Genomic DNA, 25,351 nt, shown 5'->3' on the forward strand with positions numbered 1-25,351 from the left:
CAGTCCTGAGAGGAAAGTATATAGCAATCCAAGCCTTTCTCAAGAAACAAGAAAGGTCTCAAATACACAACCTAACCCTACACCTAAAGGAGCTGGAGAAAGAACAGCAAAGAAAGCCTAAACCCAGCAGGAGAAGAGAAATAATAAAGATCAGAGCAGAAATCAATGAAATAGAAACCAAAAGAACAATAGAACAGATCAACGAACCTAGGAGCTGGTTCTTTGAAAGAATTAACAAGATTGATAAACCCCTGGCCAGACGTATCAAAAAGAAAAGAGAAATGACCCAAATCAACAAAATCATCAATGAAAGAGGAGAGATCACAACCAACACCAAAGAAATACAAACAATTATAAGAACATATTATGAGCAACTCTATGCCAGCAAATTAGATAACCTGGAAGAAATGGGTGCATTCCTAGAGATGTATCAACTACCAAAACTGAATCAGGAAGAAATAGAAACCCTGAAAAGACCTATAACCACTAAGGAAATTGAAGCAGTCATCAAAAATCTCCCAACAAACAAAAGCCCAAGGCCAGATGGCTTCCCAGGGGAATTCTATCAGACATTTAAAGAAGAATTAATACCTATTCTCCTGAAACTGTTCCAAAAAATAGAAATGGAAGGAAAAATTCCAAACTCATTTTATGAGGCCACCATTACCTTGATCCCAAAACCAAAGAACTCATCAAAAAGGAGAACTACAGACCAATATCCTTGATGAACATGGATGCAAAAATTCTCACCAAAATACTAGCCAATAGGATCCAACAGTACATTAAAAGGATTATTCACCACGACCAAGTGGGATTTATCCTTGGGCTGCAAGGTTGGTTCAACATCCACAAATCAATCAACGTAATACAGTACATTAACAAAAGAAAGAACAAGAATCATAGGATCCTCTCAATAGATGCAGAAAAAGGATTTGACAAAGTACAGCATCCTTTCTTGATCAAAACTCTTCAGAATATAGGGATAGAGGGTACATACCTCAATATCATAAAAACCATCTATGAAAAACCTACAGCGAATATCATTCTCAATGGGGAAAAGCTGAGAGCTTTTCCCCTAAGGTCAGGAACGCGGCAGGGATGTCCACTCTCACCACTGCTATTCAACATAGTATTAGAAGTCCTAACCACAACAATCAGACAACAAAAAGAAATCAAAGGCATCCAAATCGGCAAAGAGGAAGTCAAACTCTCACTCTTTGCAGATGATATGATACTGTATGTGGAAAACCCAAAAGACTCCACCCCAAAACTGCTAGAACTCATACAAGAATTCAGTAAAGTAGCAGGATCCAAAATCAATGCACAGAAATCAGTGGCATTCCTATACACCAACAACAAGACAGAAGAGAGACAAATCAAGGAGTCGATCCCGTTTACAATTGCACCCAAAACCATAAGATACCTAGGAATAAATTTAACCAAAGAGGCAAAGGATCTGTACTCAGAAAACTATAAAATACTCATGAAAGAAATTGAAGAAGACACAAAGAAATGGAAAAACGTTCCATGCTCATGGATTGGAAGAACAAACATTGGGAAGATGTCAATGCTACCTAGAGCAAGCTACACATTCAATGCAATCCCCATCAAAATACCATCCACTTTTTTCAAAGAAATGGAACAAATAATCCTAAAATTTGCATGGAACCAGAAGAGACCCCGAATAGCCAGAGGAATATTGAAAAAGAAAAGCAAAGCTGGCGGCATCACAATTCCAGACTTCCAGCTCTATTACAAAGCTGTCATCATCAAGACAGTATGGTGCTGGCACAAAAACAGACACATCGATCAATGGAACAGATTCGAGAGCCCAGAAATGGACCCTCAACTCTATGGTCAACTCATCTTTGACAAAGCAGGAAAGAATGTCCAATGGAAAAAAGACAGTCTCTTCAACATACGGTGTTGGGAAAATTGGACAGCCACATGCAGAAAAATGAAACTGGACCATTTCCTTACACCACACACAAAAATAGACTCCAAATGTTTGAAAGACCTAAACGTGAGACAAGAGTCCATCAAAATCCTAAAGGAGAACACGGGGGCAGCAACCTCTTCGACCTCAGCTACAGCAACTTCTTCCTAGAAACATCACCAAAAGCAAGGGAAGCAAGGGCAAAAATGAACTATTGGGATATCATCAAGATAAAAAGCTTTTGCACAGCAAAAGAAACAGTCCACAAAACCAAAAGACAACCGACAGAATGGGAGAAAATATTTGCAAATGACATATCAGATAAAGGGCTAGTATCCAAAATCTTTAAAGAACTTATCAAACTCAATACCCAAAGAACAAATAAGCCAATCAGGAGATGGGCAGAAGACATGAACAGACATTTTTCCAAAGAAGACATCCAAATGGCTAACAGACACATTAAAAAGTGCTCAACATCGCTCGGCATCAGAGAAATCCAAATCAAAACTTCCATGAGATACCACCAAACACCAGTCAGAATGGCTAAAATTAACAAGTCAGGAAACGACAGATGCTGGCGGGGATGTGGAGAAAGGGGAACCCTCCCACACTGTTGGTGGCAATGCGAGCTGGTGCAACCACTCTGGAAAACAGTATGGAGGTTCCTCAAAGAGTTGAAAATAGAGCTACCATAAGATCCAGCAATTGCACTACTGGGTATTTACCCCAAAGATACAAATGTAGGGATCCGAAGGGGTACGTGCTCCCCAATGTTTATAGCAGCAATGTCCACAATAGCCAAACTATGGAAAGAGCCAAGATGTCCATCGACAGATGAATGGATAAAGAAGATGTGGTATATATACACAATGGAATATTATGCAGCCATCAAAAGGAATGCGATCTTGCCATTTGCAACGACGTGGATGGAACTGGAGGGTGTTATGCTGAGTGAAATAAGTCAATCAGAGAAAGACATGTATCAAATGACCTCACTGATATGAGGAATTCTTAATCTCAGGAAACAAACCGAGGGTTGCTGGAGTGGTGGGGGGTGGGAGGGATGGGGTGGCTGCGTGATAGACATTGGGGAGGGTATGTGCTATGGTGAGCGCTGTGAATTGTGCAAGACTGTTGAATCACAGATCTGTACCTCTGAAACAAATAATGCAGTATATGTTAAGAAAAAAGAAAAAAGAAGATAGCAGGAGGGGAAGAATGAAGGGGGGAAATCGGAGGGGGAGATGAACCATGAGAGACGATGGACTCTGAGAAACAAACTGAGGGTTCTAGAGGGGAGGGAGGTGGGGAGATGGGTTAGCCTGGTGATGGGTATTAAAGAGGGCATGTACTGCATGGAGCACTGGGTGTTATGCACAAACAATGAATCATGGAACACTACATCAAAAACTAATGATGTAATGTATGCTGATTAACATAACAATAAAAAATTTAAAGAAAAAAAAAAGAGTCAGCTTACCTGGTGGATCTGGGTGAAGAGGGACAGCAGGTCTAGAATCGTCAGGCAGACCTCTGTAGCTATATTGGCCTCTGTGTCCACATGGTGCACAATGTCTATTTCATTGGAGTTGCCTACAAAATATAAGGTAGAACATGCATAAATGTCTAAGAAAACTTTTAGTATCTCACAAAGGTCTTTCTTCTATTATAACATATTCAATGTTTATTGGTATTCTGATAAGCAATTTATTAAATCAATTTATTAAATCAAGGCTCTTTTGTTTGTTCAATTACCTTATTGGCTGAGTCAAAAACTCTATACAGAATGTTTAGTGGATGCTATAGACTGAATGTTTGTGTCCCCCCAGATTCCTATGTTGGAGCACTAATCCCCAGTGTGATGGTATTTGGAGGGGGGATCTTTGGGAGTAATTAGCTCATGAGGGTGGAGCCCTCATGAATGGATTAGTGCTCTTATAAAAAGGGACACCAGAAAGATCGTTTCTCTCTGTCATGTGAGGACACAACATGTCTGCATGTCTGCAAACTAGGAAGAGGATTCTCATCAGACATCAAATCTATTAAGACCTTGACTTTAGGGACGCCTGGGTGGCTCAGTCGTTAAGCGTCTGCCTTCAGCTCAGGTCATGATCCCAGGATCCTGGAATCGAGTCCCGCATCGGGCTCTCCACTCCGCGGGAAGCCTGCTTCTCCCTCTCCCACTCTCCCTGCTTGTGTTCCTGCTCTGGCTATCTCTCTCTGTCATATAAATAAATAAAACCTTAAAAAAAAAAAAAAGACCTTGACTTTAGACCTCCCACCCTTCCAGAACTCTGAGAAATAAATGTTTGTTGTTTAAGCCACCCAGACTGTTAACTTGTTGTAGTAACTCAAACTGACTAAGACAGTGTGTGCACCCTTTTCATGTCAGCTGTAGACAAGAGTGATCCATTATTTCTTCTTTTCCATTGATGTAGGCATTGACAGAGTCACATTTCTTTCATTCCCAGTCTGGGTCTAGTTTTATGCTCCCAGGCTAACAGACTAAATGTACAGTCTCTGTGGGCAGTGTGCATTAATGGCCATTAATGGCACTAAAGGTATTTATAGGTGAAGGCCCATGCCTTCAAACAGGTAACTCTGGTCACATGCCCATAGTCACTAACATGTACATGGTACAAAACCCTGGGTCCATTTTTCCTCATTCACAAGCTGAAATGTCTGCATCATTGTGTTCAAGATGTCACACTTACTGCTTCTGGGACATGGGCAACTTACTCCTCTTCCCAAAGAGCAGAAAGTAATAATCTGGTTGAGAGAGGCCCCCATAAGACTGACAATAGCAAAGTCACTTGATACCAGAGGAGCTACACCCAGCAGATTATACTGAGCTATTTGCTTTTTTCCTTTCTTCCTTATAGAGACACTACATTTTTTAAACCACCTCTCTAGGTGGTTTTTTTTTCCCTCTAAGAAAATTCCTTGGGCTACAGCAAGACTGAAAAGCAGTGGTCTCGGTGGCATGCCAACATTTCCTATGTTTCTGACATTATAATGCATTTCATGTTTTCCACACATCTAGAGAAACACTGATTACCATTGTATTCCTATTATTTCTTGTTTACTTACTGGACATGGTATTGTCTAACATCTGTAAGAGTTTGGGGTTTGAAAGTGCATTTTTGCCTCGAATTATAGGTAAAGTTTGTGATCTGTGCTGCTTATGTCCTTCATGAGTGGACGTGGTATGCATCCTGAAAATTGAATAGGAAGAAATGGTTAAAGTACAAGAGATATGACATACTGATGTTCAATCAAGTATTCTAGATTGAGTCAAATATAAATGACTTTTAAACAGAGATGTTGTATTAAAAATATTGATTACAGGCAACATGATAAAAGGGAGTTTTAAGAATACTTTTAGAGAAATTTTATTTAAGCCAAAAATAGGTTCAGAAGGATAATCAATACCAAAGGATGATAGAAGAATAACAGATACTGAATTTAAATCTGAACAAGCATATTCATTATTGTTTATTGAGATCATGCGATTCCATGGGAATTCCATGGGATTCCATCTTGGTAAGGGAGAGAGCTAAGGGGGCCCCGAGTGCAGCTATGTTCCCAGGCCGATGACAATGGCCTGCAATGGTTCTCATTCAATGTCTCCTTTCATGTCCATCTGGGGGAATGAGCCAGTGTTATGTGGAAGTAGGAACACTTCCCATTCTTTACTTTCATTTAAGCTATCATTTGGCCAACATAATAGAACATTTTTTTTTTTTTTTTTTTAAGGAAAGCAGGCAATAGGAGATACCCTGAAGAGTCAAGCCTATAGAAAAGGCAATGGTTTTCTCTTGGTCACACACTTCAAGGCTCATTTGGTTCTGGCCAAATCAAATGCTTTGGATGGCTTGAGGCCCAGAAGATCTAACTTTGGTTTTCAGTAGCCAGGGGAGTCCGGGTCATTCCTGAAGCTACAATAAATAATGGGTTCTGGGCTGAATGGCTTAGACCTTTGGGACTGGTTTATTTCCAGGTTATGAGTCTATTTTAGTTTGGAACTCCTCAAGGAAAAATCCTGTTTCTAGAAGGGGAAAAGTAGGAATGGCCAGGGCTTGTCTAGATCATTCAAGAAGAATGACCTGAAACCTAACTGGCCAAACATTAACAAAACTACAGTGACCTCAGGTACATTATTATTGTCTTTAAACTTGAAAAGTCGTTGTTTATAGTCCTCTATTCTATTACCATTTGCAAAACATGCCTATTATGTTTTCTCATTTACTTTCACACAAGGGGCCACTTCAAGGAGTCTCTATGGACTAAGAGGCAAAATTTACTCCATAATTTATTGGTTATATACCACTTTCCTATTTCTAAAATTCTTTCTAAAATATAGCCATTTTCATATTATATATTATTATGGTATCTCTGGGAAGAATAAATCAAAGTAGAGAAAATTTTCACAAAGAATTCTTATTTACTAGACTCAGGGGAGATTTAAAGTAGGATTTCAGGGCGAAATTTTCCGACCAGGTAGATTAATAAAGGATGACTCCAGGTCCTAAATGCTAGTTAAATCAGTGTAATGACTAGGAAATCTAACATGAGCTTATGGAACCATCCATGCTTCCCCACTGCCCTTGACCCTTTAAAAAATAATTTGATCTCTAATATGAACTCTAGCAGCAGCTAACATATTACAATCATTGAGAGGAATAGGGAGATACAACCTCGGCATTTTACTTTGTCACTAGGAGGTTAGCAAATATTAAATGAGTCATTTATTGGAATTATGTCTTTTTGGGCTCAATTAAATTAAGGTACCTATTAACCCTCGTCCTATGCATGGCACTGTGCCCTAGTGCACATAAATAAAGCATAATCCTTGCCTCTTAGGTCTTCATAAGCTAGCGGGGCAGATCGGGCAGTACCTAAGAAGTTTTTTCAGAAAAACACAGAGTTACTTGAAATCTGCATTTGGTTTGAAGTATATGCATACATACATGTGTGTGTGTGTGCACATCCACACCCCCATACATATATACACATCCGTATACATATATACCTAGGTATATACGTGTACATATATACACATACATTTATACCTAGGTATATATGTGTACATACATACCTATATACACATGTATGTACACATATATACACATACATATATACGCACACGTATACACACAATAAGATTACAAATATCAAGCAGATGCGATGTTACCATTGTGACAAGGGACCTGATGCTTGGCAGGAAGGATTAGATCCTTTGAGAGTTCCATTGTTCTGGGTGGACTGCACAAATTTAAATGCAGCGGCAATTTTTCTGCAAGGAAAACTGATGTTTTAATCATAGCTCCGTATTTGTAATTTATTTATAAACACAGAACAGCAACTGGCAAAGTGATTACTGAACAATGAAATAAGTTCACATGTTGTGAAAAACAGAGTCACATTTTCTTCCGGCAGTGGGGAATGGGGGTTTAGTGAAGGTGCTGGGGGCTTCGTGGTCTCTCATGAGAAAAGGATGTCAACACAAAAGTTATTCCAGATTCATTTTCCTTTTTAGCTTACTAGGAGTATATTCTTTCTTTCTTTCTTTTCTTTTAATTGAAGAATAGTGTTATATTAGTTTTAGGTATACAACATGGTGATGTGATGAGTCTATACGTATGTTGCAGTCTCCACAAGTGTACCTCATCTGTCCCCAAACAAACCCAATGACTATATTCCCTATGCTGTACCTTTTATTCCTGTGACTTATTCACATTGGATGTATTTTCTTAAACAGGAATCTTCTACATTACATCCATACAAATGATTGATAAGTTAGTTCAGACTATATGGGAAATGCGGTTTCCTTTCAGAAATGTATGTTTTGTGCTTTTCTCTCTCAATAGCTTTAACTAGTCCTAGATCTACTATGGGTATAGGGCGATCATTAAACTCTTATGTCTACTGTGAGGTCAACCTTACAGTCCTTATGTGCATTTTAAGATTTCTAACATATATCTCTATAAGTCTAACTGGATACATCACTACTTGTCATATCTTTTTTTAAAAGACCAGACTGACCTATTGGAATTTAAAAGTTATTACCTTATTATATTGCGTTTCCCTAGGTATCTGAAATTTTGAAGACAAACACTAGAAAGGAAAAAAAAAGTCACATTCTAATTATTCATGCCCTTTTATTTATACAAACCGTTTATTAAAGTTCATTAAAAGAAAAATATTACATTTTCTTTAAATATTTCATGCATTACTATTGATGGGTAGTTCAGCATATGGGTCCTTAGAATGAAGGATGGCATACTGAACTATTTTGAAGCTTCCAGAAAAAAATGTTAACGAACCAACTGTATAACTTACTCCAAGATGCTGAAGAAGTCAGACACCTCTGGGCTGGGTGCTCTTTGCCAATAGGCAATCAGCGTCTCTAAAAAGAAACACCATGGGGCATGAGACTCTTGGAAATGCAAAGTTTTCCTTTTTTAAAAAATTTAATTTTCAAGAGCTCTTTACCCTCTGAAATGGTCTTCATAATGTGAAGAAAGCACATGAGAAGACTCCTGGTTTCTGCTTGATCTAACTTGTCAAATCGAAGCGTCGACCCTATCAAAGACAAGGGTCGAGGGATCTAGGAGTGGAAGAACAAAGAAGGATTGAGTTCAAGTGAGAGCCTGCTGACCCACAAGGTGCTGGGTAGTTGTGAGAGAAGCCCCACCTTTTCACAATTGTCAGTCTTCTCACTGCTCTTCTCATTGGTGCTTGGATTGGAGTCAAGACTCACTAAGGAGGCTCTGGAGTCAGCATGGTTTACTGTAGAAATAGCTATTGATGAAAATGCTGCAAACACAAGCCACAGCACACAGATGGTAATGAGATGTAGCGGGCACACACACACAGAGTTAAAATGATGACCCAAAAAGATGTCTGAGCATTGAGGTGGTAGCAGTGTTGGGCAAGACTGACATAACAGAGTCTGCAATTGCCATTAAAGACGTGCCACATCATAAGAATGGTCATGATGGCCACGCCAGTATTAAGGATTTAGGAAAATTTAGGCCTAATTAAATGGAAGTAAAGTACAGCTCGTTCTGTTGATTTCTTAATAAAACTTTTAAAGAAAGTTTCTCTTTTTAAAAATGCTTTCATAAATGTTCCTAAGTCTGCTTTTGGGGAAGAAGCTTTCAAGTTTTGACAGTTTATAAGAAATGAAGACGACATTTCCAAAATAGTTCTTAAAAGTAAATTTTGAACTTGACGCGCTATTATATTTTAACAGGTTGTATGCAATGAAAACTTAAAGATTGTTTCCAGAATGAAGCAATTTAGTAACATCTGAGTAGATGGCTCTTTAGCCAAGTAAAACTAAATGCTAAGTAGAAGAGGAAGCCCCTGGATGGTTTTCAAAGAAATAAGTAAAAAGGCTCTTTAGCATTTTAAATATAGTACATTTTGACATACAGAAATTGTGCACATTGAATTATGGAGTGGGTAAAAAACACGATGTAACATAAACATGGATGAGAGTGAAACACAAGTGTTCTCACAAGGTCTTAAGTACCTGCTATGGAATTTAAAACATCTTTAGAAAATGAGGTGTCCACAGAGTTTGCATGTTTCATAGCTGACTGGGTGTGAAATCCTCCGTTGGTGCTGAGGTCGTCTCTAGACCCCTGCATTTGAAGCACAGAGGAGATTAATGGGAACTGCTGTATTTCAGCATTGTAAACCCACACATGCCTTCTTTGTTATGCTTTTGATTCGATGGTATTTGATTTGATCTTTTATATTCCAGCAAAGTTCTTCTGCCAAAGCAGGCAGTAGAAATGAATACTCATAACCATGCTCTTTAACAAACCCATACTCTTAGTCACAGCTTGATTTCTTATGTGATTTTTTTTTTTTTTTACAATGTAGTGAAAATTATCTTGTAGATATAAACTAAATGGTTGGAATGGCTACTGACTTTTTACGGATTATACTATAGATTATATATCATTATTATCATGGGTTATCTTATGTATATTACTAGTACTAAAAACTAATTCCAAATACTTATTATGTGCCAGTCTCTATGATAAGTGTTTTCTACTGGACCATTTAATCCTCATAAGAATCCTGTGATGGAGGAATTCTATCTGATTCTATAAAGAAGATAGTGGATGTTGAGAGAGGCTAGATGACTTATCTAAGGTTACAGTGTAGTAACTGGTATCACTGGGATTTGAACAAGGTCTTCCTCTATACAACATTCCAAAGGCATGGCTCCTAACTTCCAGGTGGTAATATCTTGCCTTCAGCAGTGAGTTAATTCATCCGGGCTGTGAACACAGGCACCCGATCTCAAGTGGTTTGCTGTGCAGCCACTACAGTGGCTCAGTGGAGGAGGGATGACAGACAGGCCACTCCTGGGTGTGACTGAAGCACTTGGCTATGCTAACACCAGGTGGTCATGAAGCCACTGCAGAATGGTCGCGGGAGGGGGGTGAAAGCTGAGGACGCGACCATGCATGTTACAGAGGAAACTGGTAAAAACTGGACAGAACTGGAAGGTGATAGAGAGAACAGAGGAAGATGATGGTTGAGGTGGAAGGCTTCAGGGACCAATCTGGAACAAATGACACCGATGCCAACGTCTCAAAATAGTTAGCATTAGGTGTTTAGTTTGCTCACAGTTAGGGGAAAATGGCTCTCCAGGACCAAAATACAAAACAGGCAAACTCTTTATTAAAATGCACATTTGAACCATTCTGCAAACTGACCTGATTAGATGTGTTGACAGTAAAAGGATACAGGTCCTTTAGGTAAATCCTTGGCATGTTGTCCAGAAGCATGCCATAGAGGGGCATGTATAAACTTGCTATCTGGGCCTGCGTCTCCTAGGTGGAAAGGTAGCCAAAAGAAATGATTCACATAAAAATCAATAGACTTGTAGGCTTGATATGCATTTAATGCAGTGAGCCACTAAATGGTGTTTAGGGAAGGGAGAAAAGAAAATCACTCACTGGTTTTCGGTATCGATCATCAAATGAATGCTTAGCCATTAGATTTTTTAGGACAGCTAAAGCTAAGTGCCTGATGTCTTGGTCTTCTTGGAGGGCAAAGCCAACTTCTCGGAGTAGAATTCCAATTAAGAAGTGTTTGCGGCAAAATTCATTCGTGACCGAATATTCAGGCATATCTTTGTGAGGAAAGTAAAGAGATCATGTTATTGAAAATCAAATGATCATTTTATAATTCAGAAAGATTTATCCAACAACTATCAACCCTCTCACTACCAGGGAAGGATTCAGTAATGCAGTCTTGCTACAGAGAGAGAAATGGACGTGGACAGTACTATCAATAATATTCACTGTCAGCGGTCAAATTCCATAAAAGTGGTATGGCTACAATGTTATAGGGGTTGAGAGGAGAATAGTTCATTTTCTGTCTGGAGGAGTCAGGGCGTGACTGGAGGGAATATGTTGAGATGGGCCTTTGAGGCTGCTGAAGGTTTGGAGGTGCAGAGGGTCGGGAGCCAATGGAGGTGGTGGGGCGTGGGGGTGGAGGAGAAGAAGTTGGGAGGACCAGGGGCCAGGGTTTTGGTGGCACAGATTCCTGAAGCACAGTGTATGAGGATAAGTTGGGGGGTATTAGTCAGCACAGCAGTCAAGACAGGGGTGGTGGGAACTGAGACCTGAGGGGCACGTGGGCCCAGATGATGGAGAGACCTAACCACAGATTCTTTAGCCGGCCCCTGGGGCCCTCCACCATTTGGCACTGAAAGTACTCTGTAGCCGGTATTCTGGCTGTAGAGAGTATTACGTCACCAATGGCTTTGAGATCAGTGTCCCGATCAGACCTGTGCTTACTCATTTGTTCACGTGGTGACAGGATATACATGAGTTATTCTGTGGGGAAATGTGGGCAGAGGGCTATGATAGAGGAGGTTTGTCCCCAGGGGAGGGAGGGGAGAAGTGAGATGCATCTGGGCTGGGGTAGGAAGACCCAAATAGTAGAAGAAAAATCACCAGGACAAGTTGGCTGAAGGGTGTGAAAGAGCAAGAAGAGGAACATCAAAGGGGGCTGCAAAATTTGGAGCCTGAATTACAGAGAAATTGGAATGTTAAAATTTCCAGTAAGAATGCGTTTATTCAGAATTGTCCACTGTGCTTCCTAAATGTAACCATTAATAACAGGACTAGCACCCACTTCTAGAACCCGTATTGAGTGCTGACACCGGGCTAAGCACTATATAGGTGTTATCTCGGTGAATCCTCAGGGTTACCCGTTAGATGTAATGAACTGTTGGAATATCCCAGTTCATCACTGACTAGGAGCAAATCAAACATGTGGAGGTTTGTAGTCATGAAGGTGGAAGAACAGGGAACGTGAAAGTTCTGGAAACACTGGTCCATGGGCTTAGTTTGGTTAAAAACATTTCTCTGTGTAATTTTGAGTATTCGTGAGGTGCCAGACGTAGAACACAACTTTGTAATTCCCAACCTACGGCTAGAGAAAAGTTCTGCCCAGACTCTTTTACGAACCTATCTCAAGTAAAAATAATCGTCTCAATCTTGAGAAAATAGCTGCAAAACGAGGCTGTGGTTTATTGACAGAAATATAGCGTATAAAGCTGGTTACACTGAACAAACATGTTATTGCACATAGCTGGGAATTTTATTTATGATACACCCTAAGAAAATTTCAGATGATTTGGGAAATTAAAAAAGAAAAGTCAAATTCTGGAAAGTAAAATACGAAAGAATCCAAATTGGCAAAGCATTTAATTATCTGTCACAAAAGTTCAGTCAGCTTGTGGACTATTTTGATTAGTTAAACATATGGCTGTTTCTTGGCCTCTGGAAACTGGAAATTTGTAGTATGTGTAGCTACCAATATTATCTACCAATATTATATGTAGTATGTATTCTCTCAATATTATCAGATTATGATATGGTTATTGACGCTTAGATGATGTAATATAAAATATAATTATTTACCTGATGCATGTAACTCTCGAGTTGATTCTGAAGGTGTCAAAGGATCTGAATTTAATGTAAATAAACAAAAAGTTCAGGAATACCCATACTCAGATACACACTATATTCATTAACTATGGATAATTTATACTGAAAAGTTAAAATGTATTGTCCTAAACTATAAGCAAGTCTCTTCAATAAAGCTTTGTTTCTTGAAAACAAGTCCGTTTGTTTCCTTAAAAAAGAAAGCTATGAACAGAATTATTTTAATTAATTTTAATTAATTTAATTTAATTTAATATTATTATTTTAATTCCTGGCCTTGTACTTGAGCACCTATTTTTTTCCATCAGAAATCTGCATGCCACAAAATATATATTTTTATGTTCTCTGTTGATAATATCAAATCTACAAAGAGACTATCAGGCCTTTTCCTGAGCTACTGACAAATAGTAAACAACTGGAATCAAAATGATCAAACAGATTTGCTCTTCTTGAGTATCTTAACCAGCTTGTCCAACCCAATAATAAGTTGGCGCTAGTTTATAAAATAAAAAGGAATACAAAACAAGAGTTGTCCAAAGTAATATTTCTATCTTTTTCTATAAAGGCATTTAGATTAAATGTACTTCGTAAATTAGAAAAGAATGGAATAATTAATTAAATAGCTTATGTTTATTCCTTAATGGAATCAAGTAGCTTATATTTAAGATTAAAATGACCAAACCTTCATGGTATGGCACACCATAAGAGACTCTTAACCAAAGGGAACAAACTGAGGGTTGCTGGTGGGTGGGGGGATGGGCTAAGTGGGTGATGGGGATTAAGGAGGGCACTTATGATGAGCACTGGGTGTTGTAGGTGAGTGATGAATCATTAAGTTCTACTCCTGAAATCAAAATTACACTATATGTTAACTAATTAGAATTTAAATAAAAACTTGAAACATAAAAAAATATAATGTAAACACTTTTATAGGCTTGAAAATGTACTTTACACTATTTTCCCTCCAAAATATTAGTTTTGTATAATACATATAGAAGAAGCTGCAATACATGTGAGGAGGCTCTTTAGCATCTTAGTTTCTGCTTTCCATGAATATCAAAACTGTGCCCTGTGGATAATTTACTCACTGCTTAGAAGCAAAGTATTTTTTCTTTCCTCATCCCTCCTTTCCTTTCCTTTCCTTTCCTTTCCTTTCCTTTCCTTTCCTTTCCTTTCCTTTCCTTTCCTTTCTCCTTTCCTTTCCTTTCCTTTCCTTTCCTTCCCTTCCCTTCCCTTCCCTTCCCTTCCTTCCCTCCTTCCCTCCCTCCCTCCTTCCTTCCTTCCTTCCCTCCCTCCCTCCCTCCCTCCTTCCTTCCTTCCTTCCCTCCCTCCCTCCTTCCTTCCTTCCTTCCCTCCCTCCCTCCCTCCTTCCTTCCTTCCTTCGCTCTTCCTTCTTTTCTTGAGGTATGATCGACTATAACACTATATTGGTTTCAGGTGTACAACATAATGATTCCATATTTGTATGCATTGCAAAATAAGAGCAGAATATTTTAAGTTCTTAAATCATTTTAGTGTTTTCTTTGCATCTTGATGTTTGATTAGCTTCTGATGGCTAGATGTGTGATGATCATCTTGGTATCTATCTATATTGATATATAGGAAATATATATTAATAAAAGTTATAAATGAAAATATTTTCTATAGACCATTTATGCTTTAGCAAATATGGAAATGAGGAGCCCTATTCTTCCCTGCACAGACATCTGGGGCTCTTTCTAACCCAGAGATGTTGAGTATTTACAGTGCTGCCCTCCTGCCTCCCTTCCTTTCTCCTTTTCAAGGCAAAGGTTTTTTTTTTTTGTATAAAATTCATTTTGAGGAATTGCATTTTAACATAATTAGATACTTTAATTGATACCTTTAAGTGAATTTGTACTCACAAAATATAACTTCTCCTCCCCATAATTTTATGCCTTTCAAAATCAAAGGAAAGCTATCTTTTGGAGACAGTATAGTAAAAGTATTACTGTAGGTTAAAATTCTTTGATTTATAATCACTGATTTTGTAATTTTGTTGGCCTTCTCTTTAATGAAAAAGGAAACATAGACAAAAATTGAAAAATATAGAGCCACCAACTTCTTTTGCATTTTAGCCTGAATACCTGGGTCTAATGCACCTGTGACAGCTTCAAGCAAAACCAAGACCAAGGAAATAGTAAAAAAAAACCCACCAACACATAAACAAAGGTAAAAACAAATAAACAAATCCGGATGTTCACTTTGGAGGAACTGATGAAAATTCTGGGCGTTACCTGGAATGTTTGCTGATCTTATGGGGAGACACAAAGGAATAAAGTGTTCATGCTGACATACTTCTTGAAGAAAATCAAATTTATACTGGCATAAGGTCTGAAAAAGAGGCAAACTGAATGACTATTATTTCCACACCAAGAAGGTAAATAAAAAAATCTGCACTTGAATCTTATACCTAGAAAGAAGATGTAGTTACTTTTGTGTACTTTTGTTGTTGAGCTTCTAAGAGATATGATCTTACGGATTGGTATTTTCCACTTCTTTTAGCTTGTATCAGCCCATGTTTATTCTGAGAGGGATCGTGTCTCACCACAGGTACAGAGCTCTAAAACTACACTCAGCTCATAGAACAGGTCACTGCAATCAACCCTTCCGATCCAGTGCTAAGGAAAACAATGGTGCACGTGATCTAAGACTAGAGACTCTCTCCGTAGGCCCTTTGTTCTCAGAGTAAATTATTTAATTTCACCTCTTTCCTGCCCTTGCAAACAGGCCTGACTCCTCAATAATGTTTTGATTGGGACAGTGATTAATGGAATCCAGACATGGTCTAAGACAACTTAATACATGTGTTAAAAACAATCGCATAAGAAGGAACAATTAACACATTCCTAAATATTCTATTTTCCCTGTCGTGCGGACTAAGTAATCAATTTTTAAGATCCAGTTAGGTTGTTTTCATTATAATCATTAATATCAACCAATAAAATAAAATATACTCCATTTGCTCAGATATTTTAGAATTTTATTTTGTGACAACTTTAGTTAGTAATTTAAGACTCTCATTTCAAACAAGAATAGTATTTGACTTAATCCTTTGTGCATCAAAGTGAATAAGAGCATAATTAAATTGTATGCTAATTATTTTTCATTGAGTATGTTCTGTTTGGTGTCTGAAAAAAAATAATTTAGGTCTATTGGAATTATACCTAAAAGGATATTCTGCAAATTTCATGTATAATTGGAGCCCTAACAAAGAATATTCTTTCAAAAAATATTTACAGAGGGAATTGGATTCTTAAAACCCAAATGGCATATAATCATAGAATTCCCCCAGTCAGAAGTAAATCTTCATTGCCGAAAAAATAATGTTCAGATTCCTAAGCATGGCATGAATGGATATAAGAAGATCATTATTTTTGGCTTCTCTACATTCATTATTCTTTCCCAGTACCTAGATAATTACACCTGGGGGACTTTCCTTCTCCCCAAGGGGCAAAGGTTAATAGGGAACTATTAATTTAGGAGCCCTGTCTTCCTTCCTTAAAAGTCAGGCATGTGACCCAAAGCAGATTGGTCACACATCTCCTCTCTGGAATGTAAATCTTAAGCAGAGGGTTAAGAGAAAGAAAATGGTTCTTGGCAAAGCAGTTGCGGACCTTGGCCACATGGTTCTTCCTTTGCCATTATTCTTGTGCCCTGGTCCCTACTCTTTCTCAAGCTCAGCTCTCCAGCTCTTTCATGGATGCCATAACGCTTCTAATACTTTCCCTTTGTTCAAATTGGCATAAGTTTCTTTTGCTTGCTACCCAAAGAGATTTAACTGGTACAACTTTCATGATCTGGCCCATTTCCAGTCTTATTTCCCTCCAGCATATGTCCTAGGATAGCTCAGTGGTTCTCAAACTTGAGAGCACGTAAGAATCACCTGAAAGCCTTATTGCAATAGAGATTTCTGGGACCTACCTGCCACAGTCAGCTCTGACATCACTGGGCTGGGAACCACACTTAGAGAATCGCTGCTCTCTAGACAGCACTGTTCCCAGTCTATCTCCCAACACATTCTCCCTATTTGGGAAGGGGGGTCAACTGGCCATTTTGCCCTAGACTGAAGGATTTCAGAAAAGTGAGACTTTCAGTGCTAAATCCAAGACAATCCCAAGCAAACCTGACCATAAGAATTGCAGCTGAAAAGAACCACTCCTTTCACCACCCACAGGAAATAGAAGTGAAACATACATGTTCATTCCACACCCCACACTCCACAGTCCGCCATTAAGAAAGGATTTGGGAGACTAACTCAGATGGACCATTTTAAAAGTCTGCCTCTCACTGGGATAGGAACTATTTTTTGATGCAGAGAATGGATAGGTTAATGCTTTAGGCAGACAAACACAGAGACTAGTTGATTTATTTATAATGCAATGGTTTAGAAAGCAATCACTCCCACACTTGGTTCTTACCTTGAGATCACCAGAGGAGAACATGCTGATGTAATTGTTAACCACCTTAAATACAAAGCCCCGATCCATAAATGTAAAACAGCGCTAAAAAATATAAAATTGTAAATTCAGACATTTTTACTTTAAAGGTCATTAAAGATTTTAGAAAAGGTGATTAAATATATTGAAGTAAAATGACATTTAACTAAACGTGTTGTGTAATAAATGTTGTAAAAAAAACTCTACAATATGTTTAAACATTCATCCACGTATGGCAACCAATTAAAATGTGAGATAGAGTGCACACACCAGAAAGTTACAAACCCCTATTTGTCAATTTTATAAAACACCACTTGGAGTTTTATAGTGAAATATTATAGCCCTTTCCTTTCCATATAGGCTTTTACTTATCTATTTATTTTTTAATCACTTAGTTACATTTTATTATTCTTTTTTAGTAATTTGACTCCACAGTTTGTGGGGTGAAGATCCTTTGCTGTACAATACTGGATAAGAACAGGGGTAGCAGAGGTGGGTCAGGAAAGCCTTTTTAAACCTCTGGCTTCCTTCAGCAGAGTACTTTGGAGTGAGGAGTGAAGGTAAGAGACCCTGAGATTTCCATCTCTTACTCTGTTGTCAAACTCTCTTAACTATAATACGGAGAGTCTTAAACAGCAGGTAGGTTGGGAGGAGACAGGCAAACATCCCAAGTTGGCACAGCACACTCTCTCCAAAAGACCAGTGGCCGTGTAAGCAGTAACCAAGCAACAGTGGCCAAATGACTGCACTGTAAGTGTGAAGTAGGAGGTACAGACCATCTTGGGGAGGCACCACTGCAGGTTGCCATATGGAGGTCATCACTGTGTGCGTGGGTGTGATTCTATCATCTAAATGGATGTGGGAACGTACATGGGAAAATCTTACAGCTGCTGCACCATTTAGTATGGAAGGTTTCTTTCTTGTCTCAAGAGTTCAGGATGGTCCATTGCAATGGCTGTGCATTTTTTGGATCTCTTCTCAATTTTACAAACAAATCTTTTCTCAGAAAGGACTGGACATAAAATTTTGTCATAGATAGTATATGTACCACGTGGATAGTCTCCCACTGAAATACATCTGGGCATAAAGAAGAACTATTTTCTCTAATAATGTTCTTCCAATTGTTATGGAGGTCATTTCTATTTCTGTTTTGCTTTCCTTTCCCTTGTTCTTTCATTTCTTCTGAGTGGTTTTTACGTACCTACTCATTCCTGAATATGTTAGTATGCTGCCTCATTTATATTTTCATTTTTATTATGAACTTAAGTTCTTTAGATCACTCTCCATTCACCAAAAAGTAAATGGCTCCTGTGTCCTCCCATTTGTCAGTAGAGCAGTGGGGGAGAGGTAGACACCAGAGCATAGTTATAGGCTCAGAAGTTGTAAAGCGATAGGGGAGGAGGGAAGGAAAAGAGGGGCTTTTGCATCTTCTGCACAACATGCGGTCCCAGCAGGTATGCCAAATCCTTGCAGGTTCTCCAACTGCAGGAGTTAGCCCCCAACCTTGAAATATCCCTAATGTGGAGCTTTTTCCAGAGAAGACCCCTTGCTGTCTTTCTGTAGGAAAGGGAGTTGGGTATGACCTTACAGAGAGAGGAGGACCATCCAATACAACTATGGGCTCTAGAAACATCTCAATAAAAAAATCAGGTGAAAAGAACCCTGGGGATGTCAGTGGTAAAGACACAAGGGCTCTTTGACTCAGTGGAGGAGGGGTTGGTGAGTTCTGTCCCTGAACCAGAGTAGTGGCAGTTGTCACTTCTGGGGGACTACGGTGCTTATTCTGCAGAGCAGACCTGATAACTTTTGAAGGAGGTCAAACCCCAGCACCAGTGAATACGGAAGATGGGGAGAAGGCTGCCTGCCCTGGGGATCTGGGAAAACCCATTTGCGGTTTCTTGAGGTTGAAGAAAGACCTATGTGGTAAGTTTGTTATCCTCTTTCCGAGGGGCAGTGATGAGGATAGGGGGTCATTCCCAGGATATAAGATTGGCAGAATCAGCCTTCTGCCTGCAGAGGGCCCTCCTGCATGTCAAGCTTCATCAAGGTGTATCTCCTGTCATGGGTCCATCCCCACATCGCTTAACTCTGGTGCAGAGGCTCTTCAGCCCATTGCTGAAGTCTGGAGGGGCCTCTCTGCTTTTGTTTAGAAATAATCTATATTAACAGTTTATATTAACAAAAAATAATTTGTAGCAAGTTTTGGCAAACTATGGCCCATCGGCCCAAACTGCCTTACTGTCTATTTTTTTAAAGATTTATTTATTTAAGAGAGAGAGAGAGAGAGCGAGAGAGAGAGAGAGCAAGTGGGGGGAGGGGCAGAGAGAGAGAGAGAATCTCAAGCAGACTCCCTGCTGAGCATGGAGTCAGATGGGGGGGCTCCATCTCACCACCCATGAGATCATGACCTGAGCCAAAATCACGAGTCTGACACTTAACAGACTGAGCCACCCAGGTGTCCCCACTGTCTATTTTTGTAAATAAAGTTTTATTGGAACATAGCCACACTCAATCATTTACATATTGTCTATGGTGGATGGTTTATGTTTTTAACATAACTATAGTGCTACAATGGCAAAGTTGAGTAGTTGCGCCTGAGACTATACGTCCTGCGTAGCTAAAGATGTTTAGTATTTGGCCCTTTACAAAAAAAGTTTGCAGATTCCTGAACTGGAGGATAACTTACACCCTACCAAAATTTTCTCAGTTTGGTTTAATAAACTAAAAGCCAAATATTCTAAATTATGTGCAAAAACATGTTGTTGTCGTAAAAGAATATTTATTTTATTTAACCCATTGTGAGGACAACGATAATTTTAGTCTATCATTCATTAGGTGAAGAGTATGAAACCCCAAATTGCAAAACGAATCAGATGAGAGTCCTTGCCTTTCTCTACATGTTTTACAAAACCATTGGTCCTACTAGTTCCTTTTTCATCTTGGATGCTTGCATTTGCCCCTGTGCTAGACATTAGCTTAGGCACCATCCACAGCAAATTTTGCATGGATGAGCTCCACACAAAACACTTCTTTATTAAAAATCATAGAACATTTAAGTCAAATAGAGTAAATATGAAGACATTCCCCTTTTCAGAGACTCACTTATCTACCTTCTTGTGATGTTTACAGAGAAATATCGCAGATGTTTCTTTAAACGTATTTTACTACACGAAGACTGTTTCCTATGTTAGATGATTTCCAAATGTTGTCCAAAGCTAAGTGAAATAGAGTGATTAGTCAGGCCCATGTGTCAAAAGATATGTCTGTCTAAGCAGGAAAATACAAATCACACTGAACTTTCCTTTGCTATCTCCCTGGTATTATGCCTGCATAAGAAGAGTACCTAGATGGGCTCGCTCAGGTAACTGGAGTTGTGACCAGATTGGCAGTAAAAAGAAAAATGACAAAAACTCCATAGGTATTCATGGATCCATTCGTATCCTATCTACTTCCAGGAGAGAATAGTAAGAGAAATGCTCAAGGTTTTGGCTTAGTTGCTACAAAAATATTACTTTCCCATAATATGCTATAAAGGAGGGCACATTCTCACCTAGGACATTTTTATATGCCCACATCAGAGATACTGCTCTCCCCATTCTTGGAAGACAGTCTTGGCACAACTTTGATTTGAAAATTATATTTCAATTGTGAAATTTCAAAGCCAGCTCATTCACAGTATTTGATTACTAATGTAGAATTTAATAACCAAAAGAGGCGAAAGTCATTTGAAGCCCAAATTGAGCAAATAACCATTATCAGATTTCTGCGAATATAAGATATTTATAATGCCAATAGCACGAGTGGGCAATGTTGAGCAGCTGAAAGCTCTAAGTTCATCAATTCACAGGCATTGTGCCAAATGACTACATTCAATTTTACACTTTAATCACTCTCTCTCCTTTTCCCTTTTCTTCTCCTAGTTCGAAAGATTCATCTAATGATCTTTACAAAAAGTTCAAAAAAGTTTTCTGGGTCAAATAAATGCCATTAACACTAAAATTTGAAAACCATGCCTGGCAGAAGATTACAGGAAAAGGGAGGGAAAACAGAATGAGAAGAAATTAGAGAGGGGGATAAACCACGGGAGACTCTTAACTATGGGAAAGAAACTGAGGGTTGCCGGAGGGGAGATGCGTGGGGGGATGGGGTAACTGGGTGATGGGCATTAAGGAGGGCACATGCTGTGATGAGCACTGGGTGTTAAATGCAACTGATGAAATATTGAACTCTGCATCTGAAATTAGTGATCTACCATATGTTGGCTACTTGAATTTTAAATATATATAAAAAAAGACAACCATGCTTGTAGGATGGACTTTTATAATATACAATATATTAAACTGTTTCCTGGATGAGTATTACTTTTGATAAGTAGTCCACATAATCTATATAATCTTATAGGCTTTTAAGACTATAGACTTATAGACTATATTTGTTTATCTATTGTCAGTCCATGCTTTTTACCCACAAATTTCACAAAACCACTGGTACCACCATTAGCTCTCTACTCCATCCTGTCCTTTTCAATCTTGGACATTTTTCACCTGCCCCCAAGTGAGACATTAGTTTACGTACCAAAAGAAGCAACTCTTGTATAAATGAGCTCCAAAGGAAACACATTTATTCCAACAAATATAGAGCATAAAAGCCAAGGAGGGTAGATAAAATTCTTTTCTCTTTTGAAAAGACTTGCTTATTCGTCATTCTTTGCAATTTAGGGAAGAATATTGCAGATGTGTCTTAAACATAATTTGCTTACAAATTGGACAGTTTATCATTTTTTTTTCCAAATTTTCTCTTCTATCCAACACTTCAAGTAAACTACTAGCATAGTAATAAACTTTATTCCCATAGGTCTTAAAATGTGGTAGAAAACTAGAGTAATTTTTTTCTTCTTTACCCTCTTTGTCACTAACTCTGACCATCCCTTTTTCTTTCTGAAAGCAAGAAAAAAGCAAAAAGAAGAGGCAAAATATTGAAGAAAAACAGTGAATTTAAGATGAGACCACATATAGTGTATAATTTGAAATGATGTTTAATACATTAAAAACGGATTTAACTGGGTTAAAACTCACCAAGAATAATTTGGACTAATTTTATATCTACCTCCATGGCCTCTTAGCTTTCTTTATATGGTTAGTATTTATTTATAAATTCTTACCCTTATCTGGTATGTTCTGGTGTGTATCATAAAGATACAAGAAAAGTGGCTTCATCAAAGTTACAATAGTCAATAGTTGGGCAAAAGAAGGAATAGAACAAAAACATTTTCTAGTTGGATGTATTTTTTTTTAAGATTTTATTTACTTATTTATTTATTTTAAGATTTTATTTATTTATTCATGAGAGACAGATAGACAGAGAGAGAGACAGAGGGAGAAGCAGGCAGCCCGATGCGGGACTCGATCCCAGGACCCTGGGATCGTGACCTAAGCCGAAGGCAGATGCTTAGCCATCTGAGCCACCCAGGATTTTATTTATTTAAGAGAGAGAGAGCAGAGCGAGAGAAGGAGCATGAGCGAGGGGGGAGGAGGGGCAGAGAGAAAGGGAGAGGGAGACGCAGGCTCCTGACGCAGTGTTTGATCCCGGGACCCTAGGATCATGACCTGAACTGAAGGTAGATGTTTAACAGACTGAGCCACCCAGGCACTCCTTTCTAGTTGGATGTATTATCTGTTAAGTGATATACCATCATTTTACATTAGCTTTGTTTTTGTTTTTGTTTTTTTTTGACTAAGCATATTTTTTTCTTCTCAATTCTATCTGTAATCCAAAGAAACATAACTATAATACTATATGTTTGTGTGTGTGTGTAGAGTTTAATAAGTAGTTTCTCATTACTTGAATTAATTGTTTTTAAATCGTGATTAGTGCATAACAAAAATGCCAAATTACCAGAAGTTCCTAGAGTGGTTATTTGACATCATTGTTGGAACTATAGCCAATCCAGAACACCACTTCAAGGGCAGAAATGCCCAAAATCATATGCCGCAGTGCAGCTTTTCCTTTAAAAACCTCATTTTTCTCTTTAAGAATGTTTAGAAATACTATGATTTGACAATAGTCAAACGGAGACTTTTATTAAAACTTGGTTTTTGTTCTAGGTGACTCCAAATGGGAAAAAAATATTAAAAAGTATGATGCATCTATAGAAGTATTCACCTAATAGTGCTCGCTTTGACTCTTTATCATAAACGGAGATGTGAATTGATTAACCTTTAGAGTAGCTCACAACCAAGATCATGAAGGCATGAACGGAACTGCAAACTTTTAGAACTGTACCTTAAGAAATCTGGCAACGCTGTGATTTGCCCTTCTTGTTTCTTCAAGGGCATCCTTGTATTTCCAAGTCACGTGATCGCATAGAACCATGACAAGATTGTCCAACTCATTCTGGTAAGATTCAGGAAATCTTTGAGCCCGAGAAAGCTAAGGAAAGAATGGATCATTTCTTTATAATGTGGCATGTGAAATCCTAAGCCTGGAAAAAAAAAGAAACTGAAAGACTGCATTTTGTATATCATCAAACAAAAAGAGTCCTTTTGGAAACCTGAAAGTGATAATAAAATAGAAACCCTTTTAACGTCAAGATCATGATTTACACCATTTCCATTTCATGTTTCCTTCTATTTTGGCCAATGATCTTTTCTCACTTTTTCATTAAAAAGTAAAATACATATTAATTGCAAACTATTCAAACAGTGTAGAAGTGTAACATGTTCTATGACCTCTCACATCTTAATTCCCCCCTTCCCTCTTAAAAAATAATTATAATGAATATTATTCTAGATTTACATTGACACAGTTCTCTATTTAATTTAAAATCGATTATTTTGATTTTTTAAGACTAGGCATCCCCCAAATATAAGACTTCAATGAATGAGTAACTGAGTGAGTACAGATGTTGGCTTGAAATATTCTCTATTAAGTTCCAGGTGGTCTTTTCTGAAAAATTGATTTCAGCTTTATTGAGGTATAATTGACATATAAAAGTATAAGAAAGTTAAAGTGTACATTGTGTGTTTTTTTTAAAGATTTTATTTATTTGAGAGAGACAGCGAGTGAGTGAGAGCATGAGCACACAGCGAGAGGGGGAGAGGGAGAAGCAGATTCCCCGCTGAGCAAGGAGATGCAGGGCTCGATCCCAGGGCCCTGAGATCATGACCTAAGCCAAAGGCAGATGGCTTAACCCACTGAGCCACCCAGATGCCCCTACATTATGGTGTTTTGAGACACATGTACATTGTGAGAGATTCCTTCCATCTAGTTAATTAACATATCCATCATCTCACACATTTATCTTTATTTTTTGTGTGAGAACATTTAAGTTTTACTCTGTTAGCAAATTTCAATCATATGATACACTGTAATCACTGTGTTTTACATAAGATGCTCAGCCCTTATTCATCTGTAGCTACAAGCTGATCCTAACCTCACAGTCTCAGCATATGCAGCAGCAAGGTGCCAGTGGGACCTCACAGTCAAGAGATGTGCCACCAGATACATGCATGGACCTAAACTCTCTGGGTCCCCAAAAACCACCCTCAGGTCCAGGAATATACTCCTCCTGTTGGACCTCCTGCACAGGAGGGGAAAATTTCAGCAACTAAGTCTTCCCATCTATCTGTAGTTCGTGAATTTACCCAGACCTTCGCACGAGGTAGGTAAGTTTGATTCATCTTTACAAGTTGGCTTTAAAATTAGACTCATATTTTCACTATAGATAGAAACACAAAATTTAGAGATCGACTAAACTATATATTTCTAAAATTCTCTGCATCCAGCCTTCCATGCTGCAAGAATAAAAACCACGGAGGATGAAGTTACAGGAATCACTTAGAACAAACAGCGGTTCCACCGTGGGATGCTGCTGTGGGCTAGCGCCGGCTTTTTCTTTTCTTTCTTTCTTTTTCTTTTTTTTTTTTTAACTAAGTCCAGGCCCTCAGGTGCTTCTGTGCACTGGATTTTTTTAA

The 25,351-nt window shown here is 38.4% G+C and overlaps 1 protein-coding gene across 1 annotated transcript in view; it reads right to left on the bottom strand.

Annotated features, from left to right (window-relative positions):
• The window catches only part of DOCK10 (dedicator of cytokinesis 10), a 263,739-nt gene that overhangs the window by 35,255 nt on the left and 203,133 nt on the right, over positions 1–25,351 (bottom strand). The window contains 14 exon segments of the mRNA XM_035726538.1: positions 3,417–3,529; positions 5,027–5,151; positions 7,131–7,232; positions 8,006–8,053; positions 8,279–8,345; positions 8,432–8,546; positions 8,634–8,755; positions 9,477–9,588; positions 10,678–10,794; positions 10,921–11,096; positions 12,898–12,942; positions 15,177–15,273; positions 17,361–17,444; positions 23,661–23,807. Of these exon segments, the coding sequence (XP_035582431.1) occupies positions 3,417–3,529; positions 5,027–5,151; positions 7,131–7,232; positions 8,006–8,053; positions 8,279–8,345; positions 8,432–8,546; positions 8,634–8,755; positions 9,477–9,588; positions 10,678–10,794; positions 10,921–11,096; positions 12,898–12,942; positions 15,177–15,273; positions 17,361–17,444; positions 23,661–23,807 (1,470 nt within the window).

Source organism: Zalophus californianus, chromosome 3, assembly GCF_009762305.2.
Source record: "Zalophus californianus isolate mZalCal1 chromosome 3, mZalCal1.pri.v2, whole genome shotgun sequence".
In the NCBI taxonomy this organism is placed as follows: Eukaryota; Metazoa; Chordata; class Mammalia; order Carnivora; family Otariidae; genus Zalophus; species Zalophus californianus.